General features: G+C 47.6%; 1 protein-coding gene across 1 annotated transcript in view; it reads left to right on the plus strand.

Annotated features, from left to right (window-relative positions):
* The first annotated feature begins 358 nt into the window (after positions 1-358).
* Positions 359-21961, plus strand: part of GCN1 (GCN1 activator of EIF2AK4) — a 56461-nt gene continuing 34858 nt past the window's right edge. Inside the window, exons 1-17 of the mRNA XM_065889343.1 lie at positions 359-376; positions 5050-5152; positions 8499-8562; positions 9096-9227; positions 9715-9823; positions 12686-12784; positions 12875-13009; positions 13829-13897; positions 14027-14135; positions 14734-14808; positions 15061-15189; positions 15687-15737; positions 16017-16115; positions 16337-16510; positions 18213-18365; positions 19611-19703; positions 21744-21819. Of these exons, the coding sequence (XP_065745415.1) occupies positions 359-376; positions 5050-5152; positions 8499-8562; positions 9096-9227; positions 9715-9823; positions 12686-12784; positions 12875-13009; positions 13829-13897; positions 14027-14135; positions 14734-14808; positions 15061-15189; positions 15687-15737; positions 16017-16115; positions 16337-16510; positions 18213-18365; positions 19611-19703; positions 21744-21819 (1688 nt within the window). The remainder of the gene's footprint in view (positions 377-5049; positions 5153-8498; positions 8563-9095; positions 9228-9714; positions 9824-12685; positions 12785-12874; positions 13010-13828; positions 13898-14026; positions 14136-14733; positions 14809-15060; positions 15190-15686; positions 15738-16016; positions 16116-16336; positions 16511-18212; positions 18366-19610; positions 19704-21743; positions 21820-21961) is intronic.

The raw sequence follows: 21961 nt of genomic DNA on the forward strand, positions 1-21961 counted from the left end.
TTCTGTAAAATGGTGTTCACGAAGGAGAGGCTCACACGGGGGTGTCTGGGCCGGACCTGCGCACTCGTGGGTCGATGGCTGCAGGGCGGTCTCGCCGCGTTACAAACCCTCAGGGATCCCCGTCTCCCACGAGGCCGGGCTGAGAAAGGCCCTGGGGAGGAGGCCTTGATAGTCCCAGGCGCTCACCCCGGTACCCAGTCCAGCTTCCCGCCTCGAAGCCCAGGCTGCCGCGGCCGCCATCCCGCCCGGGGGCGCCAGGCCCCGTGCCCCAACACTATCCCGGCCTCGCTCTGCGGTGTGGGCCCGCGCTGTGACCCGGAAGCGCTCCGGAAGCGGTTCCGGAGTCAGCGCCGGCAGGATGGCGGCGGACACGCAGGTGAGGCGGGAGGCTGCGAGGCCAACGCGGCCAGCGACGGGGCGCGGAGGGCGGCGGTCGGGCCGGACCGCTAGTGCCGCTAGCTTAGGGGGCCGGGGGCCGGCGGCTGCGGAGGGCGCGGTCCAGGGGCCGCTTTGGGCCGGTCCCTCCCGGACCCGGCTTCGTCCCGGCTCCCGGCCCGGGTGGCGCGGACCGGCCGCGGGCTCGAGGAATCAGGGACTCCGGCCTCGGCGGCTGGAACCTGTCGGGCCCTCCCCGGTTCCGGAGTTGCCGAAGTTCCTCTTTCAAGGAGTCTCTGCTCCATTTCTCCGAAGCCCTCCAGCAGTGAGCCCCGGCCAACGCCAACTCCCTCTTAAACTTTGTGTTCAGCAAATATTTCTCAAGCACCTACTGTGTGCAGGGATTTATAGCATATTCTTTGGATTCATACAGATCTGAGTTGGAGTCTTGGTCAGTTTTAGTTTCTCTGAGACGCTGGGCAAGTTTCTTAACCCTGCCAATTCTCAAGTCTTTTCATCCATAAAATGGGGCTAAACTAGTACCTGTCGTGTAGGGTTGTTGTGAGGAGTCAGTGAAATAAAGTAGGACTCCATATATGTTGATGGTTGTTATTAGGTGCAGCGTTAGATAAAAATTCAGGAAGAGCCTTGTCACCCTGAGTGTTATTACCTGTGAAGTGCCTCATAGTTAAGGGAAGAGCTGGGGAAGACCTTTTTCCTCCATCCCATCCTCCTTTTAGTCGTGTTTTAGGGTGAAAAGACAATATTATGGGAAAAGGAAATGGGTCTCTAAAGGACAGCATGCCTCACTTGGGTATCAGGGTGAGGAGATTAATTGATTTTGATAGGGAGGCCCTGAGGCCAGAGAGTGAATCCTTAACCTGAGCATTCAAAAGATGCGAACTGGGCTTCCCTGGTGGCACGGTGGTTGCGAATCCCCTTGCCGATGCAGGGGACACGGGTTCGTGCCCCGGTCCGGGAAGATCCCACCTGCCGCGGAGCGGCTGGGCCCGTGAGCCATGGGCGCTGAGCCTGCGCGTCCGGAGCCTGTGCTCCGCAGCGGGAGGGGCCGTGACGGTGAGAGGCCCGCGTACCGCAAACAAAACAAAACAGAAAAAAGATGCGAATTGCGAGTTTCCTGTGCAAGGGAGCGGCTGGTAGTTTTTTTTTTTTAATATTTATTTAGGCGGCGCCGGGTTTTAGTTTCGGCATGTGGACTTCTTAGTTGCGGCTCGCATGTGGGGACCTAGTTCCCGACCAGGGAACGAACCCGGGCCCCCTGCATTGGGAGCGTAGTCTTACCCACTGGACCACCAGGGAAGTCCCAGGGGCTGGTAATTTGTTCCAAGTTTGTTATAGTGAATCCTGGAAAGAAAAGCATAGTCTCCTGAGTATTTTGAAAAGGGTTGGGAGAGTACACGCTGACTGTGTAACATTAAAACTCAAATGCAAAAAAAAATCTCTCCAGTGCTGTGTTGTTCAGTATGGTAGCTAGTTAATTAATAGCCAAGCGGCTACTTAAGTTAGTTAAAATTAAATGAAATTAAAAATTCAGTTATTCGGTTGTACTAGCCACATTTCAGTGCACCGGTAGCCATATGGGGCTGGTGACTACTGCATTGTACAGTGCAAAAGAACATTTCCATCAACACAGAAAGTTCTACTGGACGGTGCTCCTCTAGAGAGAAACCTGTGAACATTTAAGCTCTTTGCATCTGATCTCACCAGCAAATGACTTCTCTGAAGGATCTTCCTCAGTTTTATTCTGACAGGATCCCAAGTGGGTAACATTCATTTTCTGATTAAGAAAAAGAAGAGCCTTGAACCTGAAACGCTCTTTCATCTTTGGGGGAGAAACTATAGCCAGGAATTTAATATTAGCATGGAAAAACAGCTATGTGAGAATTTTAGGTAAAGGGTGGATTATATATATGCATCTATTCTTGCTATCTCCTCCAGCATCACTAAAACTAGTAAAGAGTTGGGAAAAAAAATGAGAATTGGAAGAATGGGGAGCAGACAATAGCAGCAAACTTTTGGAAGCTAGAAAGTGATAAGTGGTAAAGGGTTCAGCAGACCCAAGGGAAATGAATCCTAAGCCAAGTTAAGAAAGCTGAGAACCAACCTGATTTACGTTGCAGAATCTCTGACAGCTGGAAATTGGTGGTATCAGCTAACCTCTGGAAGTGAGGGTGAGTGGGGAGGGGCTAAGTTAGGCGGATTGGTTGAAAGCCCTTTTCAGATGCAGTCAGAGCCCCAGCTTTCTTTCTCCATCTTGGCAAAAGCCTGAAAGTTTTCTCTCTGGAGAAAACTTGTTTTGTGTAAAACAGGACCACACAAAAGTGTGGGAGGTCCAATATCCACGGAAATCATCAACAAAATAATTCAACATACTTTCTGCGAACGGAAGCATGTGTTTTCAGATCAAAAATGCTCAGTACAATGGATGAAAACAGACTCACAACAAAGCACGTTAATGTGAAATTTTAGAACCTTGGACACAAAAAGAAGATCTTAGAAATTTCCAGGGGGGAAAATCAGGTCTCAGACAAAGGATCAAGAACCAGAATGGCGTTGGGTTTCCCAGCAGTAATGAAAGCTAGAACTCAGTGAAGAAAGGTCTTCAGTATTCTGGGAAAACTTCAACCTAGAATTCTGTACCCAGACAAACTTCAGGTAGGAGGCCAAAATATTTTCAAACTTGCAAGGACTTCACGAGATGAAGGATGTACTTTACCCAAACACAAGAAAGAGTACATTTTCAGGGTGATAGAGTCCCAGCTGTAGGAGATCACCCACCAAATTGGGGCAGGTCGGAAAGCACTGGGTGAGGCTTCTTCAGGAAAATGGAATTTGGTAGAATACCTGGTCTGCCTAAATGTATTGAGATTTAGACAAGTGGCAGAAAGTTTGGGATTGAATTATTAATTAGAACAGATAAAACAAGGCAAACTGAGGTGAGGAGGGAATGGGCATTGGGAGCCTTTATTTAACTCCAGGGTTAATTTTAAAAAAGCTGTGCAAGAGAGTAAACAGTTTATTAAATGGAAATTGAATACCATTTGCATATAATGTAAACACTGAATTACTGGGCTAACCCATATTATGAAACAAAGGAATTGTGTCAGGGATATGGGGAGGGTCTCTGGTGGGGTTGAAGAGGGAGAGAGGTCTTTGGTAGAAAGGCAGAAGTAGCAGCACAAGCAAATTATTTTAGAGATATGGCGATAACTACCGAAATAATCAGCCAATATTGGTGAAAGAGATTGTCCTTGTGTGTGAGGGCATGTGACTGATTTTTAGAGCAAACCTCCCAGAACTTTTTGACCCTTTATATACGTGAATGACTATAAAAACAAGAGACAATATTAAAACAAATAATTTGTGTAGAAGACAGTTTTGGACATGATTTTATTCATTGCTAATAGAATTATAGCAGGGATTTATCTGTAAGAAGAACTCAGTATTATTTTCTCTCTCTATGCACCCTTGAGTCTTATTCTACTAATAAGGCCTGTCCGTGAAATACCCTCAAAAGAAAAAGAGGGCGGGTGTTACCCACTTGGGTCTTATTATGCCCTGCTCAACTGCTCATGTATCCACAACCTGCCTGCTTTGTAGCCTGTAGAATATGGTTCAGGAGCCAGATTTTCAGGAATATTTGCAAACTGCCCCTCTTTCTAGGTCTTATGCTTATGTCCCTGTGCAGGGGATGCAGTTGTGGTAACATGGATGGTGGTTCAAAGCTAAGGACTTGTTAGCATCAGTTTTTAGACCTGTTGGTTTCAGGTTTAGTTTCAGAAATGCAGGTGCTGTGGCCCACAGGTCCAGTCCGAGCAGTGGCTTCCTCTCTGGGAGTTGGTTTCTTCATCACCTGTGAAATGGGGATATGGTGCCTGTCTGGAAGGCTTGCTGGTAGTAGTAGCTGATTTTGTGCTCGGGATGAGAGGTAAATGCTCTACATACACTATCTTATTTAGTCTCTGTTTAACAGTCATGAGGTAGGTGCTGTTGCCTGTATAGATGGGGAATCAGAGGGTCAAGGAAATGATATAATTTGACTGAGTTTCCACAGCTGGTAGGAGGCAGAGCTGGGATTCAATTTCTTGACCTTTTACCCGCTAGCCAACTGTGTTTATGAGTTGCCAGGATACTCCTTCATATGGGAGGTTTAAAAGAGATAATATAAAGGGAACATACTTGGCATTTAGTAGGCCCTCCCTAGATTTTGCATTGGAAGGGATATTTTCTGTCCTGAGGTCTTTGCCTTTGACCTTCACTCTTTTTGTCCACGTCTAAATGAGGTATACTGAGTGGCTGACTGGTTGGGTTAAAAGCAGTACATCTCACTCAACTGGGGGTGATTGTGTCCCCCAGGAGATGTTTGACAATGTCTGGAAACAGTTGGGGTTGCCGCAGCTGTGGTGGGAGGATGGGGTGCTGCTACTGGTGTCCATTGGGTAGAGGCCAGAAATGCTGCTCAAAATCCTACGATGTATAAAGGCAGCCCCCAAAGTCAGGAGTGTGGAGGTTGAGAAACCCTGGGTTAGAGAGAGCTTCACTGAGTTCTGCACCTCCCACAGCTTGCTCGCTCTGTTTCCGCCCCCTCCCCGCCCCCCCCGGCAATGTTTTGTAGTTTGCTGAAATTTTTCTCTGTGGGCTTGGTCTTCACAGGTTTCTGAGACACTAAAGCGTTTTGCAGGGAAGGTGACAACAGCCAGTGTGAAGGAACGGAGAGAGATCCTCAGTGAGCTGGGGAAATGTGTTGCTGGAAAAGGTATTTGTTTTTCATTTCATTGATTTCATTTCAAACTAAATTGGGTTCTCTGTTTAGAACCATGGCCTTCTTTTCACCTCACAGCAACTTCTGTCTTCACTGTCAGTATTTGCTTGTTATAATCTGCACTGAAGCAGTTGGGTTGGTGGAGAGTTTATCCTTCTAGGCGCCAAACCTTTTTACCAGTTTTAACCATTTTGATTGGAAATAGTTCTAAAAGATACCAGCAGTCTTTCTTAAGTGATTTATTGGATGGAAAAACATTTTCTTTATGACCGGGGGCACCATTTTCCCAGTGTTCCGTGAAAACAAGCAAGATGGTATCAAGTGATTGGCTAGTAAAGGATTCCAAGATCATGTAAGTTTGTGAGATGTCACATTTTATTTCTTTTATTTTTTAATTAATTTTATTTATTTTTGGCTGTGTTGGGTCATCGTTGCCGCGCTTGAGCTTTCTCTAGTTGCGGCTAGTGGGGGCTACTCTTCGTTGTGGTGTGTGGGCTTCTCATTGCGATGGCATCTTTTGTCGTGGAGCGCAGGCTCTAGGCGCACAGTCTTCAGTAGTTGTGGCTAGTGGGCTCTAGAGCGCAGGCTCAGTAGTTGCTCCACAGCATGTGGGATCTTCCCGAACCAGGGCTCGAACCCTTGTCCCCTGCATTGGCAGGCAGATTCTTAACCACTGCGCCACCAGGGAAGCCCAGATGTCACATTTTAATCCAGTGTTTCCTTGAACCTCATTTTTGCCAAAAACCTGTTCAGGGTCTGGGCACCACATTTTGGGAAATGCTGAGCACATGCAGTTACCCTGATTCTGTACCATAACCCGAGGGCTCTTGCTGCAAATTATGGGGCATGTATAAGACTAGTGTGCCTTCAACCAATAAATGCTCATTAGTTTTGAGTTTCCTTTTGGTGTGTTTTTACTATACAGCATTGTTTCTCAGAATATGGTCCCTAGACCAGCAGTATCAGCATCACCTAAAACTTGTTTGAGATACAAATTCTCAGCTCCACCCCAGAGACTCAGATTCACCAAAACCCTGCAGGTGGAACCCAGAGTCTGTGTTTTAACAAGCCCGCAGGTGATTCCTGTGTTTGCTGCAGTTTGAGAACCATGGCGGTATAGAATTGGGTCTCCGTTTCTGTCAGCTTTCACTTGTTGTTAGGAAAAAGCCTACTTCCTACCACCCTCTCACCCCCATTCTCATTCGCTGCTTCTGATCTACTGTTGCCTGGTTACATACCCAAGCTTGTTAAAGTAGTGTGTAAATTAAGTAAATTGCTGTTTGTGAGCTTCTGAGAGATTCTCCTGTGGATCAGAACTTTAGCATATGAGTGTTATGGCACCTTCAAAAGTCTTTCTGGTCACTTCTGAACAGAGTTCTAGTTAGAAAGGGCTGCCATGTGATAGATGCTAGCTGGACTCCCTGAACCATAATGGCTGACTCCCTGCTAAGTAACAGTTGAATACTACACTTTTCCCCATTTTGTGGAGTAAGGAGTTGGACATGTGTGGGTGAAGTTTATGAACTACTCAGGGCCTTTTCAGGGTGATTCTACTCTTCAGTCACCCTGAAATTCTACAGTTCAGGGTGAATTACGTTTGTAAAATGTTTAGTAGTCTTTGATATACAAGTTGATTGGGGGAAGTTAACCTCCCATATGAAATTGTTAATTCTCAATTTCCTGATTTTGAGTCTAAGGAGGAGTCATTGCATAGTGATAACTCTTCTGGCCTCTCCTTTTGTTAGGGTAGCAGGCAGGTCACCAGGAGAGTTCATCAGAGGTGGTGCAGTGGTGCAGAGTGTTTTCTGCCAGGGCGAGGAGTTGAAGTCTTCCTCAGAGCTGTCGATGCGGAAGGTCGGCCTGGCTCAGCCCAGTCTGGCCCTGAGGCCTCTGATGCTCTCCGCAGTTCTGCCTCGGTGTACTTGAAGCCTGAGACTCTGAGGTGGTGTCTGCTGTGCCTGTTCTTTCCAGTCACAGGCGTCTAGTGCAGAGTCAGAGGAGAAGGGCTCTGCGTTCTAGCCATGGCTCTGCCACTTACAGGCTGTGGGACCCGGTTCAGGTTACTTAACCTGTGAGCCTGTCTCCTTGGAGTGAGGAGTGAATGAGAACACACGGGGACGGTGCTTGACTCGGTGCCTGGCTATGGTCAACGCCCAGTGTCTATTAGCTGTTATTACTACTGTTCTCTTAGCCACAACCTGTTCCCGGCTCCAGTCACTCTTTTCCTCCGTTACTGAGGTAGCCCCAAATCAGATGGACCATTACCAGGCTCAGGGCCCTGGGGGAGCTGGGTGCCCGCCCCTCCTTCATTCCCCATGCCCCCATCGTTCGGGTGCCTGAAGTGTGAGGCCCTGTGCAAGCCCTTTGTGGGCCTCCTGCTCTCGGTGCCTCCCACGCTGGTCAGTCTGACACTCAGCGTACATTTCCCCGTGTCACCCTCCCCTCTTTGTCTGCGGGCTTCAGTCTGGCATGCAGAACCTGTCACAGGTTGGCTCTCCGTTATTGAGCCCTATTGTTTCACCAGTTTCTCTTTCACTCAGCTGGCGTGCTTGGTTTTCCATGCCTTGGTTTCTTCATCTTAAAAATGAGCTCAGTTGCAGTACCCACCTCACAGGAATTGAGTTAATGTATATAAAATGCTTAGAGCAGGGCCTGGTGCCTCATGAGCACTGGTTAAGTGTCGGGTGTTGTTATTCCTCCTCCTCCTCATGCACCCTGCACAGGCATTGTGCCGCCTTATCCCGTGCACTTCTGCTCATGTTGTTAACACCACTCTGCATGCAGGCCCCTCTTTCCGTTTGTCCACATCCTACTCATCTGTTAGGCCAAGCTTCTGTGTCCTTAAAATCTTCAGAAACCTCTCTGTTATAGGTGTTCTTCTCTTTTCTGATCCCTCATAGTACTTAAGTTTTGTCCTGTGTTTTAAAACCAATTATTAGAACGTACATAAAGAAAAGTACACATATCATAAGTGAACAGGTCGCTGAATTATCACAAACTAAACACAGCCGTGTAACCAGCACCCGGATCAAGAAGCAGAACATTTCCTGTACTCTAGCACCTCCACTCGAAAGCATGTTAAATTTCGAGGGCACTTGTCTTGCCTTAGTTTCATTCATTTAACAGATGTTTGTCCGAGAGCCTTCCCGTGCTAGATGTTTCTTTAGAGTCCTATTTTGTCATTACTTTTTCCTGTTGGGAATTCTATCTCAAACGCCCGGGGAGTGTCCAGTGGGCAGAGGTCATGTCAGCAGAATGCCTGGCTCGAGCAGATGCCCAGGAAGTAGATTTTATTGAGTAGATTTTATTTTATTAACCTCTGTGTAATCTTTGGTTTTAGATCTGCCAGAGGGAGCAGTGAAAGGCCTCTGCAAATTATTCTGCTTGACTCTGCATCGATACAGGCGAGTCCCGATCAAAGGCCCAGTGTCCAGAGCAGTTTGTGCAGAAATGTGATATAGGGTAGTGGTTAGAGCCCAGGCTTTGGAGCCAGACTACCTGGGTCCTGCACAAGTTACTGAACCTCTCTGTGCCTCCGTTTCCTCATCTGCAGAACAGGGATGATGCTTTTACCTACCTCATAGGTGGTTGTCAGTAAGAGTCAAGTTCTTGGAACGTTGCTTGCCACGTTGAGTGCTCAGTCTCTATGCTGGCACCGGTCATGTGTGTAAAAGCACTTGGCCTAGTTTGAGGCCTATAGTAAGTGTTCCCTAAAGGTAGATGTTGTGCTTACAGCCTTAAGGCTCATTTGCCCTTATTAGATGCTTCCAGAACTCTCAGATGAGGTAGATTTATCCAGTTACTTCCTAATCCCATCATCTATGACCCACTGGAATACAGTGCAGTTTAATCTTCCTGAGAAAGACCAGGCTTGGCCTAAGCCCCCACCCCTGCCCCGAGTCCACATGTTCACCTTCCCCTTCTTTCCTCCTCCTAGAGATGCAGCCTCACGCAGGGCTCTGCAGGCAGCAATCCAGCAGTTGGCTGAGGCCCAGCCAGAAGCCACTGCTAAGAACCTTCTGCACTCTCTGCAGTCTTCAGGCATTGGCTCCAAAGCAGGTGTCCCCAGGTAAGAGGTAAAGGTGGTGGCCCACTGGGGGTTGGTGGAGTCCTACTCGTGAGAAGCCGGTGCAGATGAGCAGGCGTGAACATGCCTGCCCCTTTCCTCTTTGCAACTCTGAGGGGTGCCGGCAGTCTGCCTTCTGAATGGACGGAGAAGCCAAGATGTCAGGCCCAGTGGAGAAACCACTTTCCTGAGGAACAGGGTTGGGAAACCAGTGGAAGTAAGGCCATTTTAAGGAGAAACCAAATGCCCACTAGGCACTGAATGGAGCAAACCATCCTTTTGATTTATAGTTGTGAGTGCTAAGAGGTGGGAGTTTGGCACTCCTTGTCCTGAGTTGTCACAGATGATTTGTGGGGAACAAGTTTCCAGTTCCAGTTAGGTCAGTGGAGGGTCTTGCATAGCAGGCAAGGCCTTGCGGTGAGCATTCGTCCTCAAGATGGAGGCTGCTGCTCTGACCTCATCCCTCCCCTCCCCTCCCCTCCCCTTTCAGTAAGAGCAGTGGCTCGGCTGCCTTGCTGGCCCTGTCCTGGACCTGCCTACTGGTGCGCATTGTCTTTCCCTCGAGAGCCAAGCGGCAAGGAGACATCTGGAGCAAACTGGTAGGTTCCCCGGGTCTTTGCAGTCGTGCCGGTCAGCTCTTTGCACAGAGTTGGGACATGTTTAAGCACCTTCTCTGGCCAGTGCTGTTAGTGCTGGGTGACCAGGCACCTTGAGTTACCCTGAGGTGTGTGACTTTGGTGGATGGGCATGAGTGCAGCATAATAACATTCGTCTATTTATCAAACATCTTTGAGCTTTCCTGGGTCAGGCATGGTGCTAGGCCCTGGGAATACAGTGATGAGCAAGAGAAACGTGGTCCCTGCCTTCATGGCATGTGAGGAAGACGTGACAGGCCAGAATGGGGAAGACAGGCAGAAAACAAGTAACCCAGAAAATACCAATTCTTTCCTCCCGTTCTATGCCTGCTCCTTCCACATTCCCTATCTTGCCTTTCAGCATGTCTGCTAACCAGAGACGGCCCAATAGGCTAGGTTGGGAGATTCTTTTGAATGTCTAGATATGCTTAGTGGAGGGCAAGAGGGATGGTCTTACGGTTTAACAAAAAAGGAGTCTGAGGATCTTGGTATGGATTTGACTCTTGGCCATGAGATTTGGCCAGATACCTAATTTCGGAGCCCATTTCCCATTGCTGCAAAAATGGGGAAAAGTACCACTCACCCATCCGCCTCAAAGAGTTGCCATGAAGATGGGCTCAAAAGAGGTGTGAAAGGGCTATAGAAACTTACAGAGGGCTGTGCAGGTAAATGAGGAGTGAGCACCTCTGCCTGACACAGCCAGCTTGTAAGACTTATTGAGGCCTCATCCCTGGGAGCTTATCCAGCATACTTCTGGGGATGACCATAGATATGCCATCAGCAGTTGATGGAAGGATAAGAACACTGAAACCTCACAGGTAGTGGATATGCTGGAAAAGCACCTTCAGAGTGTGGGTTCCATTGTTACCAAAAGGCCTTCTTGTAAGATGGTTTATCATGGGCTCCCTCACTAGCATGTCTCCAATGAATTCTTATAACCGTTATCCAAGGTAAGTCAGTGTGGGTTAGTGAGGGGGAGGGGTCAACCCGGAGTTGTGTTTATGGGACAGGATGCATCAGGAGCTTGAAACCGTGGTGGTGGTTTCTGTGTCTTGAATCTGGGTTTTTCCTTTGCTCATTGCTGATGTTGACTATACACATAGGAGTAGTTCATTCAGTCCCTTAAGTATTTGTTGAGGGCCCCCTGCGTGTCAGGTGCTGTTCGAGGAGCTGAGGCTGAAACAGGGGACAGGTGAGAGGACCTTACTTTCTCATAGCTTTCAGTTGTGGGGAGAGGGTGGACACAAACAGGTCCACACATAAATGACAAAGTGTAGAGTCGTGCAGCAGAAAAGCAGACAGGAGGATAGAGAGAGTGGTTGGACGGTGATGGTGGGAGGAAGGCCTCTGGAGGAGGTACCATTTGAGCAGGGACCTGAAGGATATGAAAGAAAAAACCATGCCCAGATTATGGGTTAGAACGTTCCAGGAAGAAAGAAGAGCAATATAGTTCTGAATGTGATATCAGCAAGCTTAAAAAGCTATTTTAATAATAATTTTTTAAAAAAGGTTCAGTATTCAACAGGTGTAGAATGATATACCAGTTTCCTTCCCACCCCTTCCCTAGCCATCTCGGTCCCCCTCTATTACTAGTTTCTTAGGTAGTAGAGGTATTCTCTGTGTATATGACTAAATAGACCGTTTTATACAAGTGGTAGCATACATACAAACTTTTTTCTTTCGCCTTGTGTTTTTTTCCTTAACTGGATTTAGATTTGTTCCAGAGTATTATATAGAGGTTCTTATTCTTTATGACTGTTTACTAATCCTTTGAGTGGATGTACCACGGTATATATATAACTAGTTCCCTGTTTATGACCACTTATGTTGTTATAGTCTTTTGTTATAAAAAAATTGTTGCCATGAATAACTTTGTACATCTGCCATTTTGTACACATGCAAATGGAATTTGGCAGACTTCTTAAGCATGCCTTTTTTCTCAGGGTGGCAGTCCACTGCTCACCAGTGACCTTGGGTGTTCATGACACATACAGTCTCTGTGAGGCTTTTTTTTTTTTTTTTTTTGCGGTACGCGGGCCTCTCACTGTTGTGGCCTCTCCCGTTGCGGAGCACAGGCTCCGGATATGCAGGCTCAGCGGCCATGGCTCACGGGCCCAGCCGCTCCGCAGCATGTAGGATCTTCCTGGACCAGGGCACGAACCTGTGTCCCCTGCATCGGCAGGCGGACTCTCAACCACTGCGCCACCAGGGAAGCCCTGTGAGGCTTTTTAATTGAGCACCTATTAGGTGCTTCACTCTGGGTTGGATAGTGGGCCCCCCTGCAGGCAGGATCAGCATATCAGTGTTCACTTCTGTTTCCACAGTGCCTAGCATAGTGCCTGCCACTTCATCAGCGTTCATTGCTTGTAGAATTAATGAAGGAATAGTCAAGGCAGATGAAGAAATATATGAAACAGAATGCTTAACCTTTTCCCACATGGCACTTAACCTTGCTGGAATTATGTATTCATTTGTGTGTTTATTTGTTTAGTATCTTTTTCTCCCTCTGGACTATGAGGTGCATGAAAGCAAGGACTGTGTCTGTCTTATTCTCCAGGTGTTTTCATTGTCTGACTCATAGTAGGTGCTCAACAAATACTTATTAACGAAGTGCTTGAGTGAACAGATGTAATTCCGGGACAGGGTTAAGTGGGGGTGGGGGCAGGGGGTGGAGGGAAGAGGATCTGGCTGGAATTGAGTGGGAGAGGCCTGGCGGAGATGACCTCAGGTTCTGGCGGGCCTGACGAAGGTCTTGGGCAGGCTATGAGGGCCATGGGATCTCCACTCCCATTTTACGTCTGGACCTGAACCTCCCTGTCCCTGCAGGTAGAGGTGCAGTGCCTGCTCCTGCTGGAGGTGCTAGGCGGCTCCCACAAGCACGCCGTGGATGGTGCTGTGAAGAAGCTCACCAAGCTATGGAAAGAGGTGACAGGAGGCAGCAGGGTGGCGGTCATTTCTTCTTCCGTACCACCTCCACTGCCGTCTGATACACCTGCTCTACCCGTTCCTCTTCAGAACCCGGGACTGGTGGAACAATACTTGTCAGCCATTCTCAGCCTAGAACCCAACCAGAACTATGCAGCCATGCTGGGGCTGCTGGTGCAGTTCTGCACGAGCCACAAGGAGATGGACGTGGTCAGTCGGCACAAGGCAAGTGGACTCTATGGAGGGAAGGAGGGGGAGCTTGTTTTGCCCTGGTGGCCCCCAGCTGCTGGCCTTATCTGAAGTTTGTTGGTTTTCTCACCTGAGACCCCGGCCTTTCATGGTGATATATGAACTTTGAGGAGCTGGAAAGTTTCCCCTCCAGTTGTGGCTTGGGATGGATCCTGCCATAGTTAACGGGATGATGATTTGCCTGTTCATACAGTCATTTATTCACCCACACTGAGCATCTGCCTTGTGCCAAGCTCTGTGCCAGGTGTTGGGGATGCAGCAGTGCGTGAGGGACCTGTGATCCCTTCCCGGGCGGGACTGAATCTGAGGAGGCTGCCGTTAGACATGTCGTCATCTCATTATCTCTGTGAGACACGCTGCAAAGGAAAAGCGCAAGAGGCTGTGATACTCTGGTTGGGACTTGTCTTAGGCTGTGGGTCAGGGAACACATCTCTAATGAAGGAACTTAAAGGGTGAATAGGCGTTAACAGGTCAAGAGGGGAGGAAGGGCATTTTGGGCAGAGAAAGCAGCGTGTGGGCAGGAATGTAGGGGAGGCAAAGTGCGGTTGGAGGGGCATGTGGGTGTCTGGGTGAAAGAGGGTAGCAGGTAGGCCTGTGAGCCATGCCAAGGACTTGGACTTGCTCCCAGGAGCCATGGAAAGCTGTGGAAGGCTTTTAGATGGGGAATGGAGTGATCACTGGGATCTTCATGCTTGACACCATGACATTTGGGGCACTGATTGGTATTTTTTAGAAGCAGTCCCACAAGAGGGATTTCAGAACGTCAGGGTCTAACCAGGTCTCTGTATTCCCTAGAGTGCCCTGCTGGATTTTTATATGAAGAACATCTTGATGAGCAAAGTAAAGCCTCAGAAGTATCTGTTGGTGAGTGTGAGGTGGCCCTTACTCACCTGGGCAAGCTAAATCCCATTTTAAATTCTGTGATTCAGAACCATCCTTTATTCTTGGTCTGTTCCCACGAAGGCTGGGTGCCTGACCCCTTTCTCTTTGTAGGATAACTGTGCCCCTCTGCTCCGATACATGTCCCACTCGGAGTTTAAGGATCTGATATTGCCCACCATACAGAAGTCCTTACTGAGGAGTCCAGAGAATGTTCTTGAAAGTAGGTTCCTGCCAAACAGGATGGTGGGAGGGAGGTGAAGTTGCCTGATAAGCCGGGTCCCCACTACTTGGCAGCAGGAAGTGCTTGCTGCGGGGGGAGATGTATTCACTGTTTACCTCATTGGGCCCTTGGGAGAGAGATCAGGGACCCTTTTGAGAGGATGTTGAAAGTAATGGGCCCTCTTGCTGGAAGAATGCACAAAAGTATACCCACTTAAAATACTGCATACATTTTTAGAGGTCTAAGAACCTTCTGGAAACCAGGTTAAGAACCTCTGCTCTAGACAGTTTGACCTTGGTGTGGAGGTGGCACTTGAAACCATAGGATATGAGAGTTGAGTCTCTGTCTCTTTTTATCTTGGTAAGAGGTGTGGGTGGAATGTCGGAGGGGCAGTTTTTTGCTGATTGGGATGGGGCAGTATACAGCTTTACAGCAGAGCTGTGGGACAAAGGTGTGACCACCATGTGACCATACAGAGATGAAGAGTGGTCATGTCCTGTGTGTCTACACAGCAGGCCTGAGCATTGGCTGGGGAGTCAGGCAGAAACGGGCATTTCCCCTGGAGGCCAACATGATGTGTGCTTTCTGTCCCCCTCAGCTATCTCCAGTCTGTTGGCATCAGTGACTCTCGATCTCAGCCATTATGCCCTGGACATCGTGAAAGGACTGGCTGGTGAGTGTCCCAACCCCTCTCCAGCCCCTGGAATGGCACCTTGGGTTTCGGTTGTACTTATCCCTATTGTACAAAAAGGGGTAGGAGACAGCTCAGTTTAGAAATAAACTACAGTTGTGTAGTTTCTTTCCTGAGATCCTTTATAATGAGAACACAGAGCCAGGATTGAAGAGTTGGGAGCAGGGAAGACAAAGATGAGAGCCTGGCTACCCAGCTCTCGGCAGCTTCTGAGCTGCGGCTCTCCGTGTCCAGGTCAGCTGAAGTCCAACAGCCCCCGCCTGATGGACGAAGCCGTGCTGGCGCTGCAGAACCTGGTCCGCCAGTGCAGTGACTCCTCGGCGATGGAAGCCCTGGCCCGGCACCTGTTTGCTATCCTCGGAGGTGGGCAAGTCCTTCCCGGGCATGCGGATGGCCAAGGTGTGGCCTCTGGCATTCCTTGGGTACCGGGACCTGTTGGGGGCTTGGTGCTCTGAGTTTGCTTGTGTCAAGAATGAACAGAAGCACGTGCAGATCAGTGTGGATGGGGGTGATCTCAGTTTTAAGCATAGGCATTATCGTTTGCATAGGGGGAAAAAATAGAGGGAAATACACCAAAATGTTAATAATATTTTAGGTCGTGGGAACATGGGTGATTTTTAGATGTTGCTTTTATATTTTTTCTATTTGTCTCATTTTCTGCAAGAACATATTATTTATTTCTTTAGTTAGAAAAAAAAAAAAAAAGCCAGTACATGTGATGTTAAGCTCAGCTACATGATAGAAAGGCTGCTTCTGGAATCAGAAACTGTATCTTGATGTCACACACATGACTACCTTATTCACCCCCTTGGGAAATGTGGCAGATGTGAATTTTGAATCTTTGCTATCTCTCCTCTCAGGCTCGGAAGGAAAACTAACTATTGTAGCCCAGAAGATGAGCGTCCTCTCAGGTACAGAATTTCTCCACGGGTAGTAGGAAGTGTAGTAGTGGTAGTGTAATGTAACTGTTAGGTAAGGTGAGTCCGTTGGATCTTGACACCTCTGACAGTTTTGGACATCCCAGTCTGGCTTCCGTAAAAGGCAGGACGTCTGATGGGGGATTGAGTAGGGGGTCAGTCGTGGCCAGAGGAGAGGCATGGCTGCTGGGGAGGTGGGCAGTGACAGGAGGACTGGTGTGTTGGCAGTTTTGTGCTGATGAGGGGCTGAGCAGGGAATCCCCTGCCTTCCAGGGATCGGGAGTGTCAGTCATCACGTGGTGGCCGGGCCTTCCAGTCAAGTCCTGAGTGGGACCGTGGCTGAGCTGTTCATCCCCTTCCTCCAGCAAGAAGGTAATTGTGCACCATGGTGAGGGTGCAGCCTGGACCCATCCTTGACCCCCGGTTTTCGCAGTTGGAGCCTGCCATGAACCCCTTCTGAGGGCCCTGCTTCCTCTCCCTGAAGCATCACTGCTTCCTCTCCCTTTACTCCTACTTGCTTTCGCATGCAACTGGCAGTGATGTGATGTGGGTCTAAGACATAGGGCTGACAGGACTTCTGCTTCTTGCCCTAGTTCACGAAGGCACCTTGGTGCACGCCACCTCTGTCCTGGCTCTCTGGTGTAACCGGTTCTCCACAGAAGTGCCCAAGAAGCTCACTGAATGGTTCAAGAAAGCCTTCAGCCTTAAAACCTCCACCTCTGCAGTGAGGCACGCCTATCTGCAGTGCATGTTGGTCTGCTTCCGAGGTGAGATGCTTCCCTCACAGAGGTGATCGAGGTGATCTTCAGGGTGTCATCAGGCTTTCCCTTTTGGTCCAGCTTTTTTTGCATCATTTCTTCCTGAGCCACTGGGAGCATCTAGCTTAGTCATCCATAAAGCCTAGAATCAGAGCCCAGTCTTCACAACAGATTCTGGCTTCTCCTCCTTATCAGACCTTCAGAATACAAAGCTTTATTCAGAGGGGAACCACAACCAGAACCTGTCACTCTGTTTTCTGAAATCATGGAGAAATGATTCTGATAAGACTGATTTATAAGGTGTAAATTATATAATCTTTACACTGGACCTATTAGAAACAACAACTGCCCTCGCTTCAGTGCTAACAAACCTGTCATTTGGGCCTGAGCATCTACCTCCTTCCCCAGCACAGCGAGGGGAAACTTCAAATCTGTAGGAGCTTGATCCCCAAGGTAAAAATCTCTAATACTGATGTCCACCTCTGAGATGGGCTCATATTTCACTTCAAGTTTAAACTTATGATGACTGGGTTTAAAAAAATGTTTAGGAGACTCCGGAGCTGCCCCTAGAGAGGTGACCCCCTTCTGTACAGTGTCTGTACTTGTGTATCAGTGTGCAGTTTTGCTGCACTGATTGAACTTGATTTTAGATTGAGTTCTAAATAGCCAAGTCTTGGTTTAACCTAGTCTCTTTAGCTTGAGTTGGTTCTGCTTAATACTTTAAAAACAATCATAAAATAAACCTTTAAAATATACATTTCTTGGATTCAAATCCATGGCATCATCCAAATGAAATACTTGTTTCACTGTGAAATACTCTATATACCAATTTAGTAATTAAGAAAACATGGGTTGGGACTTCCCTGGTGGTTCAGTAGTTAAGACGCCATGCTCCCAACGCAGGGGGCCCGGATTTGATCCCTGATCGAGGAACTAAGATCCCACATACTGCAACTAAGCCTGTGCACCGCAATGAAGACCCAGTGCAGCCTAAATAAATTACATACATACATACATACATACACACACATATGTGGGTTTAGCTATAGTTTTAGTAGGTTTCTACTTTTTTTTTTTTTTTTTTTGCGCGGTACGCAGGCCTCTCACTGTTGTGGCCTCTCCCGTTGCGGAGCACAGGCTCCGGACGCGCAGGCTCAGTGGTCATGGCTCACGAGCCCAGCCGCTCCGCCGCATGTGGGATCTTCCCGGACCGGGGCACGAATCCATGTCCCCTGCATCGGCAGGCGGACTCTCAACCACTGTGCCATTAGGGAAGCCCTCTACTGTTTTTTTTTTTGAACAGAGTTTAGTTTATAGGTCAGCAGATTGGTTCTGGTTTTGGGATTTGGGTCTGGAGGTTGTCTGGTGTGGGAGAAGAGCCCCAGAGAGAAATTAGTCAACTTGAGGTTTGCCCTGGCTCTCCCTCAACCAGCTGTGTGGCCTTGGGCAACTCACTTCACTTCTCTTGGTCTGTTTCCTTATCCATCAAGTGAATACCTGGACTATTGGACTAGTAAGGACCCTTCTAGCTCTAGCTTTATGGTTGTAGAGTTTGATATAAGTCCTAGATTTTAATTCCACTTACTTGAGATATTTGAAAGGTAACTGAAGGGTGTTAACCATTCAGACATGGGTGAATAACTCCTTTCTCAAGTAATCTTGTCTCCTTGCGATTGGGGTGTTCTGTAAGGTGCTGGTCCTATCTCCACAGGTGACACACTGTTGCAGGCCCTGGACTTGTTGCCCTTGCTCATCCAGACAGTGGAGAAGGCAGCCTCCCAAAGCACTCAGGTTCCCGTAGTCACCGAAGGGGTCGCTGCTGCCTTGCTGCTCTCAAAGCTTTCGATGGCTGACTCACAGGCTGGTAAGAGTCCAGAGATGTCCAGGATGCTAGCAGACAAGGGCCTCTTTCAGAGTCCTTGGGAGGAGTGCCTTGATATTTAGGATTTTACAGGATTAGCTTGGCCACTTACCGCACTGGGCAGTCGTAGGGCCACTTGTCACCTGCAGGGATGAATTTTATCTACAAGCCCCTGTCCTGGAGCATTGGAGCAACAGGGCAAAGGAGGACAGTGACAGAGTCCCCTGGCTGCACTCTCGCTGCACAGTGCAACGCTGAGGCTCATCCCTGCAGATGATAAGTGGGACGTTGTTTTTAATTGGTTATACATTTATAGGGTATAACGTTAAAAGCTTCCCCTTAGCCATCCTGTCTTCCAGCCACTAAGTTTCGTGTCTAGAGATGATCAATGTGTAATTGCCGAAACATGCTGGGTGACATACTATACGTGCCATATTGCGTACTGAACACATCTTGGAAAAGATTCCAAAATCAGTACAACAAAAAGAGCTTTCCTTTTTTTGTGGCTACACGGTATTCTGTGTTTGTTTAGTCTACATCCTACTCTGCATGGGGACATAGCTGAACTTATTCCTGTGGTTAGAAATGGAGTTCAGCTCTTTTCATATATATTATTGTGTGCCATCTGACTATATACCAAGGCACTGGGCTACTTCTGTGTCGGGGAGGCAGAACATGACCCTGTTTCAGCAAATTTTAAGCTGCTTTACTGGCAGAGAGGATATGCAAAAGTTATCTGTTGTTTAAGGCACATTAAATGTGGCATAAGAGCAGTTTTGAAGGAGGGATTTCTTTTAGTTTAGGGGTTGGGTGTCAGGAAAAGCTTCATGAAGAAGGGAGCATTTGAACTAGGGCCCTGAGGGCTAGAAGGGTTTTCACTAGCTGACCCAGTGTGAGTTCAAATGAGGGAAGAGCGGGGAAAGCACCACATGTGGACCTCAAGTAGTTCAGCCTGGCACCTGGAACAGGTGGGAATTCCAGGTGGGAAGCAGCTCATCTGGGCTCCTGTGGGCTACAGAGAACCACCAAAGCTTTTCCTATAGGCAATGCCACCAGAAGAACCGGTTAGTTCTCGGAACCGGAGGACAGTGAGCCTGGGAGTGACCCGCCCCCGCTGAGGGAGAACTCCTGCCTGCTGCAACAGCGGAGAGTCTGTCAGCAAAGCCAGCCCCCGCAGCTTCAGCATGGTGGGGACTAGCCCTGGCATGTGGGGGGCTGTGTGGTAGAGTGACCTTTTGTTTCTTGCAGAGGCTAAACTGAGCAGTTTCTGGCAGCTAATTTTGGATGAGAAGAAGCAGGTTTTCACTTCTGACAAATTCCTGCTCATGGCTTCAGAGGATGGTGAGTCACTACCCCCTTAGTTGAAGTCGAGTTTGGGGCTGAGTCTCTGGTGGGTCTTCAGAGAGGATCCTTCCCTGACTGCCTGTTGTTTTGACCAGACAGCTCAGCAAAAACCTGGAGCAGAGTGATCTGGCCAACAGCTCAGCTTTTGTGGGAATGAATGTCCTCCTGTGGGATGTGGAAGGCTAGGGAAATTGGAGGGAAGTGGGAGATTTGTGGAGACAGCACTCTAATAGTTGTGGAGCTGTGATATTAGGTGTAATTATAGTTGACTGGGTAATTGGTGCTGTCGTAGAGGTTTTCGTGCACTGAGAGGCAGCTGAGAAGCAAGCTCTGGCGAAGTGTGGCTGGCTCCACCCACACCAGGAGATAGAAGAACTACTGGTTTCTATCTTGGCAGAGAAGGAACAGTTGATCTTTAAATGTATGTTTAAAATTCTAGGTTGCCTTAGAAGTATCTGCCGCTAATTGGTGATTGGAAAAGCCTTTTGACTGACAAATCACAACATTCTCTTAATGAGCTACACCTGTTAGTCACTTCCTGATGTTTAAAAAATGTTTAGCTAATTTTTGAATAGGAGATATATTCACATAATACAAAAAAAAAAAAAAAAGACCCAAGAGAGCCTACACTGAAAGTTATACCCTTGCTTTGATCTCTAGCCATACAGTCAGTGTCCCTGGCCGTGGAGAACCAATTTTATCAGCTTCTTGTGTATCTTTGATATTTTATATTTATACCAATAAATAACCTTATGTATCAGTTCTCTGCCTTTTTTACACAAGTGTTAATATTCCTACTGTATGCATTGTGCTGTCTAGATTTGGAAATAATTTCACGTCAGTATATAATGAGCGCTCTCATTCTTTTTTAGAACTGCATAGTAATTAAAAAAAATTGTTTTATTGACGTATAGTTGGATTTACAATGTGTTAATTTCTACTGTACAGCAAAGTGATTCAGTTACACGTATATATACATTCTTTTTCATGTTCTGTTATGGTTTATCACAGGATATTGAATATACTTTTGCTTGTTCCAAAATACACGTGTGCCTATGGAGAACAATATGGAGGTTCCTTAAAAAACTAAAAATAGAACTACCACACGACCCAGCAATCCCACTACTGGGCATATACCCTGAGAAAACCATAATTCAAAAAGAGTCATGTACCACAATGTTCATTGCAGCTCTTTTTACAATAGCCAGGACATGGAAGCAACCTACGTGTCCATCGACAGATGAATGGATAAAGAAGATGTGGCACATTATATACAATGGAATGTTACTCAGCCATAACCAGAAACGAAATTGAGTTATTTGTAGTGAGGTAGATGGACCTAGAGTCTGTCATACGGAGTAAAGTAAGTCAGGCAGAGAAAAACAAATACCGTATGCTAACACATATATATGGAATCTAAAGAAAAAAAAAAAGGTTCTGAAGAACCTAGGGGCAGGACAAGAATAAAGGCGCAGATGTAGAGAATGGACTTGAGGAAGTGGGGAGGGGGAAGGGTAAGCTGGGACAAAGTGAGAGAGTGGCATGGACTTAATATACACTACCAAATGTAAAATAGATAGCTAGTGGGAGGCAGCCGCATAGCACAGGGAGATCAGCTTGGTGCTTTGTGACCACCTAGAGCAGTGGGATAGGGAGTGTGGGAGGAGACGCAAGAGGGAGGAGATACGGGGATATATATATATGTACAGCTGATTCACTTTGTTATAAAGCAGAAACTAGTGCACCATTGTAAAGAAATTATACTCCAATAAAGATGTTAAAAAAAGAACACACGTGTGTAGTTAGCAAAAAAGAAAATTCATTAGATACATGTATGTGTATAACTGAATCACTTTGCTGTACACCTGAAACTAACACAACATTGTTAATCAGCTATACTCCAATATAAAATAAAAAATTCTAGTGAACTGTAACTTTCCCTTTACATTTTGGTGTTCATTTTCCAGCTCTTCCCAGTCCTTTCTGGATGTGTTCTCTATTTTAAAAACACTTGTGCTGTTTCTGTCCCCCCGCCAGCCCTCTGTACCGTGCTGCATCTGACAGAGAGACTCTTCCTTGACCATCCGCACAGACTCACAGGCAACAAAGTTCAGTACGTGGGGCTCGTTTACTTTTCCCCTTTGGCCAAATGACACAAACCCTGACAGGAGCCTGAGACGTGGCGGTGTGTGAGGGGTGGAAGGCTGGCTGTGGAGAGCCCCACACCTGGCCTTACCCCAGGACGCCCTGTCCCT

This window comes from Phocoena phocoena, chromosome 13, assembly GCF_963924675.1.
Source record: "Phocoena phocoena chromosome 13, mPhoPho1.1, whole genome shotgun sequence".
Classification (NCBI taxonomy): Eukaryota; Metazoa; Chordata; class Mammalia; order Artiodactyla; family Phocoenidae; genus Phocoena; species Phocoena phocoena.